We start from the raw sequence: 14,144 nt of genomic DNA, 5'->3' as shown, positions 1-14,144 counted from the left end.
TTAGAGCCAAATACCATATTCCCAGCTTACGTAGGGTTAGAACACCGCCGCAACAGCCGTGGCCGGTTCTAGTGAAAGAGGGAGAGGTTATCATTCCTATGATAGCCTTCATAGAGGGTGGGATGACCCTGTCCCAATGAAACCCGTAATGAGGGAGTATCTTCGCAACCACCGGTTGTGCCCCGACCAATGCCTTCCAAATGTTTTTAGAGTTTTAGGTAGTGTAGATGCTCTAAACGAGCAGATGAGTTTAAACCTCACATGGCACGATGTCGTGTTCCTATATGAGTCCCACAAACTCTCTAAGGTAGGCTATTATATGAAATCTCGGTCTAGCACCGTTAGGCTAATCTCCTGTCTGCCCAAATCAAACAAAGGCATGAAGGACGACTACCTGATCGTGTCTGGGAACCGGCACGACGGCCTCCATCGAGCCATGGGGATCAGGTGCGACACCATAGGATTAATCTCCCCACAATACACAACTTCTCCTAACACACACACGAAATGCGTACTTGTATTTACTTAAATTCGTTAAATATGTGTGTGAATCTGACCAGGTTTGTTTGTTTGATGTCTTTTTTGCAAGATAAGTAACACGTGCGTCCTCGTCTGAGTCACTGTAACGTTGCCGATCTAAACCGAGTACTTCGCTCCGAGGTATTCGTTAGTGCAGACCTACAACTCCGGGCTGCTCATCTCATTCTAGGATACACCCCCCTTTCCAAAGACTTTCAGGAGATAGAGGACGCCATTATTGCCGGCGACCGAAGACTGAAGAGGATAAACGTAGCTCGGCCCCATTTTTTGGATGACCGTGACCTTCCCTGACGCTCCCGACACTATTTTGTACAACCGGCCGATAGCAGCAATCCCCCTCGCCATACACTCACAAACAACTGTCGTTCCAATAAAGAGGAGGTGTCTTCTTCACACACTCTTGACGACGAGATGAGACCAATTCCATCTTGAAGACAGAGACCTCGCGGAACAGTTCGTGGTACTTTCCAACGAGGAGGAAGAAGCCACTGAGGCCTACGGAATCGCAGTGGTTTGTAGTTGCCCTTCCCGAGGACGAATCCGTAGAAGGCATGGGACGAATGGAGGGTCTTCTCACTAATAGGGCTGCCAAAGTTGCAGAAAAAGAAAACAGGGACGTCCCAAGTTCCCCCAGCCTTACCTCCTCCTCCTCCTCTAGCCGAGCCAAAACCGCCAGCCCGAGGATCCCAAGAAGAAGAGGAAGGGAGATAATGAGGGGACGATTACTAAAGACCCCAAGAAACCACGCCAACAACTCCCACCGGCCCCTAGGAGAAGCCGACAAAGGCAAGGGTAGAGCCCGTTCGGGCCCGAACTTGGGGAAATCAGACGAGGCCGGAGTGCACCGAGCACTGCCACTTGGTCCCCCGATCTAAGGCCGGACGGCGCTCCCATCTCCTGCTGCCAGGTATAAGGGCAGCGTAACAAGGCCACGCCCACCACTCCTGGCCGAGGTCCTAGAACGCCCTTCGCCTGCCCCCAAGGACATGGAGACCTTGGAAAAGATGGGCCAACCACAACTATTCCTCTTCTAAAAGAGACTTAGCACTGGTAAGTGTTTCTCCTTTTAACAATATTTATAAGTAAATTAGTTTTTGTTATTCCTAACTCCATCATGCTTTTTTACGTGCTATTCAGGAGGTCTTTGTAGCTGAAAGTTTATTGAAGACGCTCGGAAAGTAGCCAGGGCTGAGCTCGAAATTAGGGTGGAGACTCGAGAAGTCCTTGGGTAATCCCTTCTTGAGAACGAAAGCCGACCTCTGAGGTAGCAGAGTTGAAGGAGAGAAGAAGAATGGGGTCGAGTCAAACTTGAAGACAATGAAGACCCGAGATAGAAGGACAGCGCAAGCTCCTTCGTGCAAGAGATGAAGCTCTCCCAAGCTCAAAAGGAGTGCTCGGATCTGAAGAAGGTGATGGCGATGAAAGAAGAAGCCAGTTCCTTCCAACTCTCTCTTCAAGCTGCGAAGCGTGCAAGTTTTGATGAAGGGGTAGCCACTACCGAGGAGCAACAGACAGGAGTTCGCGGCTTTATGCCGCGAATACCGTCAAAAAGCATGGGGGAAGCTTTAAACGTAGCAGGAGTTCCCAGCCTTCGGATTTTGAGGAAGTCCGAGAACGTTTGGCTTCTCTAGAAATACGAGATTGAAGAGGCTCCCCGCCGCTACTCCTACCCCTGAGACAACTCTTCCTGTCCTATCTCCGATGGTCCCACAGCAAATTCCTGATCCTACAGAACCTTCTGGTTCCAATAAAGAAAAGGAAGGAGGGGTGGATGCAGAGAGGGACTTGAACCAGATAGTGGAACCCAACGTCCTTCCACCAAAGACAGCGGATAAAGGGAAGCAGGTTATGACTCCTTTTGAGGCTTAGTTGAAAGACCGAGGGCACTAGTACCTCTCGAAGATCCTCCTCCAACAGCTTAGGACTTAGCTTAGGGCTTCTCTTTTTCCATTTTTTTTTTTGTTTTTGAATTATATATTGTAATGTATATTCACCTTGATTAATGAAGAACAATTTCGTTTGCTTTTCACTTGGATTGTGTCTGCTATTTCTTTATTCTTTATGTACTTATTACAAAAGTTTTCCCATTAAGTCATATCAAGTTTCTCAGCATAAAAATCTAACTCCAAGGATTGCATAGTCATAACTTTCACATAATCATGCGTATATTATTAAAGATTTAATACAAGGTGACATGGTTAATTCCTTTGAATAATACCTCGATTAAAAAAGGAAAGAGGACTTCATATAACAATTAAGCCCTTATAATGCATAACACTGTTTTTAGTAGGTTGTAAGATCCGAGTTAATAAACAAAGGTATTAACATCCAGGCATAATCGAAGTTAAGTTTAATCAAAGTCATAGTCCGAAGATAAATCTTAAGCAATCTTTCGTTTAATTCTTCAAAATTGTAACTCGTAAATGGTAAGACATCAATTTCCTCAAGGTTTGTGGTCCGAGGATTACACTTAACCATGTTTCGTTTGATTCTTAAAAATTGTAACTTTAAATGTTAATTTTCCCAAAGTAGGAGGTCCGAAGACCCGAGCATAACTAAGGTTCGTTTAACAAATGATAAGACATCAATTTCCACAAGGTTTGTGGTCCGAGGACTACACTTAACCAAGTTTTCGTTTGATTCTTAAAAATTGTAACTTTAAATGTTAATTTTCCCAAAGTAGGAGGTCCGAAGACCCGCATAACTAAGGTTCTGCTTTAACAAATGATAAGACATCAATTTCCACAAGGTTTGTGGTCCGAGGACTACACTTAACCAAGTTTCTGTTTGATTCTCAAAAATTGTAACTTTAAATGTTAATTTTCCCAAAGTAGGAGGTCCGAAGACCCGGCATAACTAAGGTTCGGTCATACAAAAGACAAGACATCAATTTCCACAAGGTTTATGGTCCGAGGACTACAATTAACCAAGTTTCTGTTGATTCTCAAAAATTGTAACTTCAAATGTTAATTTTCCCAAAGTAGGAGGTCCGAAGACCCAAGCATAACTAAGGTTCTGCGTTTAACAAATGACAAGACATCAATTTCCACAAGGTTTGTGGTCCGAGGACTACACTTAACCAAGTTTCGTTTGATTCTCAAAAATTGTAACTTCAAATGTTAATTTCCCCAAAGGAGCAGGTCCGAAGACCCGGCATAACTAAGGTTCTGCTTAACAAATGACAAGACATCAATTTCCACAAGGTTTGTGGTCCGAGGACTACACTTAACCAAGTTTCTGTTTGATTCTCAAAAATTGTAACTTCAAATGTTAATTTTCCCAAAGTAGGAGGTCCGAAGACCTGGCATAACTAAGGTTCTGTTTAACAAATGACAATACATCAATTTCCACAAGGTTTGTGGTCCGAGGACTACACTTAACCAAGTTTCCGTCCGATTCTCAAAAATTGTAACTTCAAATGTTAATTTTCCCAAAGTAGGAGGTCCGAAGACCCGGCATAACTAAGGTTCTGTTTAACAAATGACAAGACATCAATTTCCACAAGGTTTGTGGTCCGAGGACTACACTTAACCAAGTTTCTGTTTGATTCTTAATAATTGTAACTCCAAATATAAGAGCTAGCCATAACTTTAAAATATTAATTGACAAAAGCTTATTTGATTAATAATAATACCTTCTAAGATTATTTACATTCCATGGACGTGGTACAACTCGTTCATCTAGGTCAGCTAGCCTATACGACCCTATGCCTATTGAAACAATGCGATAGGGGCCTTCCCGATGAGGTCCTAGTTTACCCCATGCTGGGTTCTTAGAAGTGCCTACAACTTTCCTTAATACAAGATCACCAGGTGCAAGTGGCCTTAGCTTCACGTGGGCATCATATCCTCGTTTTAGCTTCTGCTGATAATAAGCCAATTGGACCATAGCTGCCTCACGCCGTTCCTCAAGTAAATCAAGATCTTTCTCCAAAAGTCCCCTGTTATTCTGGGCTAAAAGAACTTGTCTTTAGAGTAGGAAAACCAGATTCTAGTGGTATCACCGCCTCGGCTCCATAAGTCATAGAAAATGGTGTCTCTCCGTGGACCTGCGTGGTGTGGTCCGATATGTCCAGCAGAACATGAGGGAGCTCTTCTACCCATCCGCCTTTCGCATCATCCAACCTCTTCTTGAGCCCATTGACTATGACTTTGTTAACGGCCTCGGCTCTGCCCATTCCCTCGAGGATAAGCCGGGGTAGAATATCTATTTATGATACCCATGTCACCACAATATTGCCTAAAGGCGTTGCTGCCAAATTGAACGCCGTTGTCCGAGACAAGAGTGTGCGGTATACCAAATCTAGTAACAATGTTTTTCCATATAAATTTCTTGGAATCAACATCTCGGATATTGGCTAATGGCTCAGCTTCAACCCATTTAGTGAAATAGTCTCGTCTTCCCACGAGCAACCATCTTTTGTTGCCCGAGCCTTCGGAAATGGCCCGACAATGTCCAGGCCCCGTTGTGCGAAAGGCCAAGGGCTAGAGAGAGGGTTAAGAACCCTCCAGGTTGGTGGATATTAGGAGCGAACCTCTGACATTGATCACACTTTCTGCATAGTCCTGAGCCTCCCTCTGCATATTGGGCCACCAATAACCCCTGAGTAAGGGCTCTCATGAGCTAAGGACCTTCCCCCAGTGTGACTCCCACAAATTCCTTCATGCAATTCCTCCAAGGAATGATTCTGTTGATTCAGGGTGTACACACAACAAATACGGTCCTGAAAAGGATCTCGTTTGTATAGCTTCTGGTTCCTGACAACCGGAAACGCGGCGCCTTTCGACGTACCTTTTCCGCTTCAACTTTGTCTTCGGGAAGGATGTCATTTTTGAGAAAAGATATGATCGAATCCATCCAACTAGGACTGTGCCTTATAAGATGGACTCGAGGTGCGATAGCAGCTATAAGAGAAGGTTCTACCAAATCCTCAACGAGAATAACCCTATGTAGACCTTCAGCCGAGGATGTTGCCAACGTAGCCAAAGAATCTGCATGAGTATTTCCACTCCTAGAGACATGAACTAAGGCAAAGGAGTCGAATTCAGCCCGCCTTGACGCTTGACCTGGGCCAAATATTCCTGCATTACGGAATCTCAGCCTCCATGGTCCCCATGACTTGGCCGACCACTAATTGAGAGTCCGAGAACACATGGATTTCCTTGCCACCCATCTTATGTACCATTCGCATGCTCTACCAAGATCGCTTCATACTCGGCCTCATTATTAGTAGCCGAGAAAGCCAATCTCAAAGATTTTTCAAAGACAATTCCTTCAGGGGACATTAGAACAAGTCCAACGCAGACCTTTATGATTAGTCCCTCATCGACATAAACTTTCCAAGCCGAGGGCGATACGGCCGTGATCACACCAACTGATTTTTCACCCATGTGCGCTACCTTTGAAGTTTCTTCTAACAATGGCTCAGGCAAACTTCCGCCAACCAAATCAGCGAGGACTGAACCTTTCAGAGAGGTGCGAGGCTTGTACTTAACATCAAAGGCTCCCAAAATGGTTCCCCATTTTGCCACTGCGAATAATCAGCACTACGCAACACAACCTGTGAGCGCAACCGGGTCAAAATAACCACAGGATTAGATTGGAAATAATGAGGAAGTTTGCGCGTGGCGTGGACTACACCATAGTGCTTTTTCCAAGGGCAAAATAGCGCACCTCGGCTTCATTCAAGGACTTACTAACATAGTAGATCGGCCGCACTCCATCTTCATTCCTTATAAGGACTAGACTCACCGCATGAATAGCCACGGCAAGATAAGCGAATAAAACCTCGTCCACCTCAGTGGCGAGATAAAATGGGTGGCCGAGATAGATATTGCTTAAGCCGTTGGAAAGCCAACTCACAATCCTCGGTCCACTGAAACCCTTTCCACTTGTTCAACAACTGAAGAAAGGACGGACCTTGCCGCCCGACCGAGAAATAAATCTGTTCAACGCAATCATTCCGTCAACTTCGAATCTCCTTTGGGTTCCGAGGCGGCGGCAAATTTTGAATAGCCCTAACCTGCACCGGGGTTCACCTCTATGCCCCTATGAGTGATCATATATCCTAAGAACTTTCCAGATCCCCACTCAAGAACACTTGGAGGCGTTAAGGCGCAACTTATACTTCCTCAAGCATTTGGAAGGTGTCGGCCAAATCCCGTGATGTGCGAAGGTACCGTCTTACTCTTTACCACCATATCATCCACGTATACTTCTATGGTTTTCCCCAATCTGCCGTTCAAACATTCGGGTCATCATTCTTTGATAAGTAGCCCCATGATTTTAACCCAAATGGCAATGACTTTATAATGATAGTTCCCCGTTGGAGTAATGAAAGCAGTCTTTCCCCGATCCTCTAATGCCAAGGGGATTTGGTGAAGCAACCTGAAGGCGTCCAGGAAACTCATCCGAGGATGTCCGAAGAGCATCTACCAGTTCTATCAATCCGTGGCATATTGGGAATGAATCTTTAGGACAGGCCTTGTTCGGTAGGAAAGTCTACACATACTCTCCACTTGCCGTTCTTCTTCTTAACGACAGGTATGAGCCAACCATTCAGGGTAGAAAACTTCTTTGATAGCCCCCGCCCTTTGAGTTTAAGAACCTCTTCCTTCACAGCCTCGGAATGTTCTGAAAGATCGCCGAGGTGGCTGCCTCCTCGGAACAATGGCCGGATTGACGTTTAGATGATGACAAATAAAGTTCGGATCCACACCTGGAGCCTCACATAGGGGTCCCATGCAAAGACATCTAGATTATCCTTCGGAAATTTCAACAACTCCATCTTCTCTTGGTGTGGCAATCGTATGCCAACTTGAAAGAACCTCTCTGATCGTCGGTTATTACAAACTTCTCTAACTCGCAAACAGCCTCATCTTCTCCATTATCGCTCCAGGGTGCCTCCTGAGCCGTCACGCTATGACTCCCTGATGGGCAAGGTTGATAACTCGACTTTGACCACGAAGTACTGCAGCGGAGATGCATTGCTCGGCCACTACCCGACCGCCAGGATTTCCTCAACATGTTCCCCCGAGGAATTTAACCTTATCATGCAAGGTAGAGGACACGGCTCTCAGGGCGTGCGGCCATGGCCTGCGAGGATGGCTGGATATGGAGAGTACGCGTCAACCACAATGAAATCTACTTCAACCGTTTCTGTGCCTTGATTGAACGGTAAACGGATCTGTCCTTTTGGCACAACGGCTCTCCCTTCAAAGCTAATAAGAGGTGAGTCATAAGGAGTTAAATCTTCCAACTCCAACCTTAACCCCTTAAATAGATCAGGTACATGATATCTTGGCACCGCTGCCTGATCTATCATTACCCTCTTCACGTCATAATTACCTATTCTGAGGGTAACCACAAGAGCATCGTCATGGGGCCTGATAGTCCTGACTTTATCCTCCTCGAGAAACCCAAGACAGGTAAAGTGCTCTTTAATCTCTTCGGCCTGCTACCCACATCCTCGGCGCGAATGGGAAACCGCCATAACCCTAGTAGGACCTTAGCTGCCCTACGTGTGCAGCCCAGATAACATTAATCGTCCCAATGCCGGCCGAGATGAACTATTCCGCTGTTGTTTGAACCAACTTGACTGACTTGCCCAGTGGGGACACAAGTGCTGCTTTAACTTTCCCTCACTGACGAAAGCTGCTAGATGGTTCCACAGTGGTTCGACAGGTTCTTCTAGCAGTGTGGCCCACATCCTGGTAACGACAGAAAAGGTTTTGATTTCTTCTCGCAGGGTCACTCCCCATTTTGCCGGGCCATCTAAGAAGGGCTCTTTACGAACTTTTTCTAATAATGATGCACTTGTTCTCGGAGACACGCATTTACACCCTGCGGTGCCGCCAGCTTCGGATTGTCCGAAGTAATCCCTCCTCCTTGTTGTTGTGATATCTGTCCGACAATCCCTTCTCTCCCTCGGATAACCTTCTCCTTTCCTTTTCCCTGTTGCGGTCTTCCTCTACCCTTTTATATTCATCAATACGATCCATAAGACGACGTACGCCGCGGACGGGCTTTTTCGTCAAAGACTTTCTTAGGTCGTGATCAGTAGGGAGGCCTACCTTAAAGGTATTTAGCGCCACCTCATCAAAGTCGCCGTCTATTTCATTAAACATCTCCCAATATCTGTCGGAGTATGCTTTCAGTGTCTCCCCTTCCTTCATGACCATGGATAGCAATGAGTCCAAAGGGCCGAGGGACTCGCTACAAGTAATGAACCGAGAAGCAAACGCCCTAGTTAGTTCCCCAAACGAGCCTACAGATCCCGACTTGAGACCGTTGAACCATCTCATAGCCACAGGTCCCAAGCTGGAGGGGAAGACTTTACACATCAAAGTCTCGTTATGAGAGTGCACTGCCATCCTTTGGTTGAAGTGACTCACGTGCTCCACCGGATCAGTCCGGCCATTATAGATGGTAAACGTGGGCTGGGTGAACCTCCTGGGGAGCCTCCCCCTCTCAATCCTACGTGAAAACGGAGATTTAGAGAGTTGGTGCAACGCCCTACTCATGGTATCGTTGCCTAAACCCCTAGGACGAAGCTTCTTACGTCTGCGGATTGGCTGGTCGTTCTCCTCACCAGAGGATGTTGCACTGGTGGGGGAATATGACCTTGAACCGTAGCCATGTCCCCCATCCTTCTCTGAGGAAGAACTAGATGAGGACGGGGAAACCTTACGTTTAGCACGGCGTAACTTCCTCTTCAAACGATTGATTTCCTTCTGCATGGATTTAGAGCCCTCATCGTGGGTAGTGCTACCCCCTCCATGAGTATGGCTAGCCCCTGGATATTCTGTATGGACGCTTCCCTCACGATCCCTACGTTGTTCAAGACGTTCGAAATGATCTTCAGGTTGTGATCCTTGTGACTCTGCATGATGAGAGCCTAAGCCTGCCATAATATCCCTACTACTTCTAGACTAGATTCCCACAGACGGCGCCAATTGTAAGTGCACAATTGCACCTGGACCCAAGAATAGTTATGGGCTCAGGCCCAATGAGCCTTAAACAATAAGAATTTGTAGAGTGTGGGCTTGAAACCCAGGTTAGAAGTGTATGAGGATGAAATGACAAACTAAAGATTCCAAGTACTTAGAGACAAAAAGGAGTAATGTAAATAGGCCTCCTCGGACGTAAGCCGAAAGCTGTTCTTATATTATATCTCTCTCTTTTTCCTTCTTCTTTTTAGGTTACAAAAAGTTCCGTCCTGTTTCTGTTCCCGGTCCCTCCTTAAATACTCCTCTTTTTAATACTTTATCCACGTGTTGCCCCCCAATTCCTCCCTTAGCCTAGATATTTCTTTTCTTAGTGCCTTTGAACAGTAACTAGAAGTTTCCCTTCCACTGTTTAAGTGTCACTTCCTCATTAATGCGGCCAGGGTGGTAGGTGCAGGGTCTTTAATGTGGAGGTAGCAGCCTTTACCTTTGATATCCTTCCAACATCGGCGCTTCTAGGACATTCAAGGGTTCTCTCCCTTTAACCGTTGGTCTTGACCGTATCATTCCCTAATCTTTACCATGAAGTCTCAGGTTCTTTGATGTCAGTCCGAGGGGAAAACCATCCTCGGCTGGATCCTAGGATCCTCGGCGTATAGGACGACCCATAGCACCAACAATCTCTAACCCCAGGGTCAGGTCGGCCTTCTTTAACAAGGCCCAAAAGGCCCACATTCCCACCAGGATCCTTTTGCCCCACACAGAGAAGTCATCCTTATGGTGGTGGTGGTTGGGGTTTGTCATTAGATTGAGAGAGTTGACTTGAGAGAAGAGGGTTTTGGTCCGGGTTTAGAGAGATGAACTTGAGATCGGACCACCGTCGATGGTGGCAATGATGGTCGGAGGAAGAGCCAAGGAGGCTCGGCCATGGAACTTCAGAGAGCAGAGGGAATGGAAGTTCAGTCTAAGTTGATTTCCCTTGCCTCAAGCCTTCGCCGCCTGGGTTTAGTCCAAATCATAGGGGTTGTTTCGTTGTTGCTTCTCTAGGTTTGTTGTTTTTGTTACATCATTGTTTTTGTTTTTGTTGCTTTTGGGTTGCTGCATTGCTTCATTCTTTAGGTGCTTCATTGTTTAGGGAACTCAAGTCTTTTCCACATGGATAACTTTCCACCTCAATCTGCCGGCACATGGAATTTGAGTCTTAGTGAACTCAAGTCCAAGAGACTAAAAATACTAGTTTCCTAAATAGTTTGGAAGCGTTGCTAACTAACAAAATAGTTAGCAAAATGGTGTTATTTTGCAAAAAAAATCCAATTGGCCACCGCCTTCTAAGTTCTTTAGCAAGTGATTGGCTTGGTCAAGAGGATCATTATGGTTTGATTAAAGTAGAATTTCTTGCTATGGTTCAATTATGTCTCTCAAATTTTAGTCACTCTGAATTGGCATTGTCACGATTCGGTCATAGTAGAAGTCCTGACTACAATTCCATTACGTCCCCAATGAACCCACCAACAAGATATATGTTGGACTGAAGTCTGAAACCCTATAAAGTCCGGCCCTTGCTTCCCTAACTTTGTGTTTGCTCTCTTATTTATTGCACTAGTTGATTGATTACTGACTAATTTTTATTCAAGTTCCAATTTATTTTGCTAACATGGGTACTCATCAATGATTATCTCTAATCCCCTGACCTAATATGATTATTAATCAAAAGTAGCATAAAGGACATCAAACAGGAACAACAGGTTGCACATCTTTCAATTGGAGCAAATATAAATGATGGATTTTCACGACTAGTTTCTTCCTTTCTTTCAAGGCTAGACCACAGTAAAATGGCACCCCATAGCAGCAGTTCTGTAGATATACATTGAATGCATATTTGGCATGTAATGGGGTCATGTTTAATCACTGACCCTGTGGTTTGGGAAGAATAGTTCAATTGGAAATCATCAATCTGAAAGGCAAGGGCTATAAATCTATTTTATGTAAAGTGGCTTGGTGGGTTTCAGCTTAACACATTTGGATTCAAATGAAAAACATAAACTATGAAGGGGAAGTACTCACTGAGGAGCAAATTGTGAAGAGTAATGGTTGGGAAGTCAAAGCGAGGCTGGAAAAGGTTGCCCTGACAGGAAACACTATCCTCCACAAAGATTTGTGTACTAACTGGTGGTTCTTGAGGGGCTGAGTACTAATGCAATTCTGTAATTAGTTTTGATTTTGACTTTGTTTCAGCTCAGTGTTGTATTCTTGTATCTAGAGCGGTTGTAGCAGCTGGTTTAAATTGTTAGATTGGTTTGCTCAGTTGAATAACTAGAGTCTGGGTTGTTGCTGTTGGTTCAGGTTGCTAGTTGGTATTTCGATCCCACACAAAAAAAAAAAAAAAAAAAGGTTTTTAGTTGTTGTGGCTATGTTTCCACTAATACAGCTTTTGGAGTCCAGTCGATATAACAGTTTTGATACTTGGAAATGGTGAATACAGAGAAAATTTTCACAGCTACATACATTTTATAACATAGATTGGTCAGACAAACAAGTGCAATTAATAATTCAACTTGCACATATTGAATTCTCCAACATGATACAAGCATCAAGCATGCTTGGGATTAAAAATCAACAAAACTGTAGAGTGTTCACATTACTCGTCCCTTGCCATTCTCTTCATGGCAATCTCCCTTGCATTATGCAATTCATCAATATATTCATCGGTTTCACTCAATTCATTCAAATCAGACTCAAACTCCTCATTGGACTCCTCGTCTTCAATATCATCCGAAGACTCATGTGTCTTCCCAACAATTTCTTCCATCAACTCCTTGTCAGCCTCCTCATACTTACCTGCCAATTTCCTTTTCAAAATCGCTTCAAAAATTGATGGTATCGCCTCTGCATCACCCGCATAGAATTTATCTATGAGCTTTTTCAGCTCTGCAACCAAACCATTCGAATTTGATTAAATTGTAATTACGGAGACCAAAAAATAAGACATTCTAAATAAATGCAAAAACAAAGAAGATTATTCGTAACAGGTAACTATCACAATGCATATAATAAAATCCACAAACCCCTATATTTAAACAAATTCATGTTTTAACCAAAAAAGCAAAAAAAAAAAAACCAAACTAAAATCTTAAAATTTATACTGAAAATAATGAGAATTGGGAAACCCAGAATTGAAAACATTCAGATCTTCACAACCCTAAAATAATAATAATTCATAATCCTCAATCCTCAATCCCGCATAAGCAAACAACTTGAAAAATCCCAAAACAATTTCCCCAGTAAATTGCAAATATTTTATGCCTTGAATTTTTTTTTAACTCCCAAATTTTATGAGAGAGAGACTTTAACCCTAAAAATTCAAAGAATAAATTGCAAAAATAACAGAATCAGTTTCCTTCTAAACAAATTAAAATTTGTAACAACAAAAAATACAGATAGAAACTCAAGAATCCTCAAGTGTGTAACTAATCTCTACTAATCTCAACCACTAACACAACATATGTGAAATAATTTCAGTATTTAGAGACTATGAATTTTCCCTCATTTTCGTGGTGAGGTTTCTAAGTAACCAAACAGAGGGTAAGTTGAAAAACTTAAAAATTGAATACTATGATTTGGAAAATTACCTGGATTACTGATGTCTTCTGTATCAAGGGAGGAATTGGGTTTCTGGGTATGGGTCAAATTGGATCCATTTCCATTTGACGAGTAGAGCCTGAGTCGAGACTGAGTCGAGGCAACGAGTGAGGAGGGAAAATGATTGGGCTTGTTGGCGTAGAAAGTAGTAACGCTGCTTCTCATCAGTAATAGAGTTCGCTTCATGTAAATGTCCATCGCTTCTGCTCCTTTGTTTAGGGTTTTAGCCTCTCCGTTTGTTTTTGAGGTTGAGGGTTTAAGGGGTTTTTTTTTTTTTTTTTTTGAGTGAAGGGTTTAAATGCTTTAATTACATTACTTCAACATTTTTGTTTATTTATTTATTTTTTATTTTTGGGTTAAAGGGTATCTATTGAATTATTTATACAAAATGGAAATGTTAATTGAAATTATTTTTAGAAATATTTTACAGAAAAATAATAAAGTAATTAAATTTTTTGACAAATTTTTATATTGTCCATAAAAGTAAAGTTAAAACTTTTTAAAAAGAGAAATGATATGTCCATAACATTTTCAGAATATTTTTATAATAAATCCTAAGTGGCAAGTTGTTACTGGTTGTTATTGTTGGAATAAAAAAGTAATCTTAATGTTAAGTTCAAATTTGAATCAATAACAATTAACCACCTGTAATTTGTTACGAAAATATTGTAAAAATGTTGTGAACGTAGCATAGCTCTTTTAAAAATGGTTTGTTAACAATTGTGAACACTCATTAACAAGACTTTTTTTTTTAATATAGGGTCATATTAACGGGTGCCCTTAGTGCAATATGATTTATTAACAATTTTCCTAAGGGCACCAATTCACATAACCCTATATATATAGTTCCTTTTAATAGGTATCCGTAATTGCAATTGTTAATAAACCATTTTAGGAATGCTTTGATACTACTTTTATAGAAAATAGAAAAAGCTATTAAAACATTAATTGTTTATCTTTTTTTTCCTCATCCCATAAAACATTTCCTAAAATATATCACTAACAAATGCCCTTAGGGTG

At 42.9% G+C, this 14,144-nt stretch overlaps 1 protein-coding gene across 1 annotated transcript; it reads right to left on the bottom strand.

Annotated features, from left to right (window-relative positions):
- Positions 1 to 11,922: 11,922 nt before the first annotated feature.
- LOC142631986 (uncharacterized) lies at positions 11,923 to 13,373 on the bottom strand. Its single transcript, XM_075806395.1, has 2 exons — positions 13,115 to 13,373; positions 11,923 to 12,413 (listed from the first exon to the last, which is right to left on the bottom strand). Exons 1-2 carry the CDS (start codon positions 13,320 to 13,322, stop codon positions 12,124 to 12,126), a joined length of 498 nt encoding a protein of 165 aa, XP_075662510.1. The 5' UTR covers positions 13,323 to 13,373; the 3' UTR covers positions 11,923 to 12,123.
- Between the last annotated feature and the right edge of the window lie 771 nt (positions 13,374 to 14,144).

The sequence above is a fragment of the Castanea sativa genome, chromosome 4 (genome assembly GCF_040712315.1).
Source record: "Castanea sativa cultivar Marrone di Chiusa Pesio chromosome 4, ASM4071231v1".
Lineage (NCBI taxonomy): Eukaryota > Viridiplantae > Streptophyta > Magnoliopsida > Fagales > Fagaceae > Castanea > Castanea sativa.
This window is presented reverse-complemented; position numbering and strand designations above follow the sequence as displayed.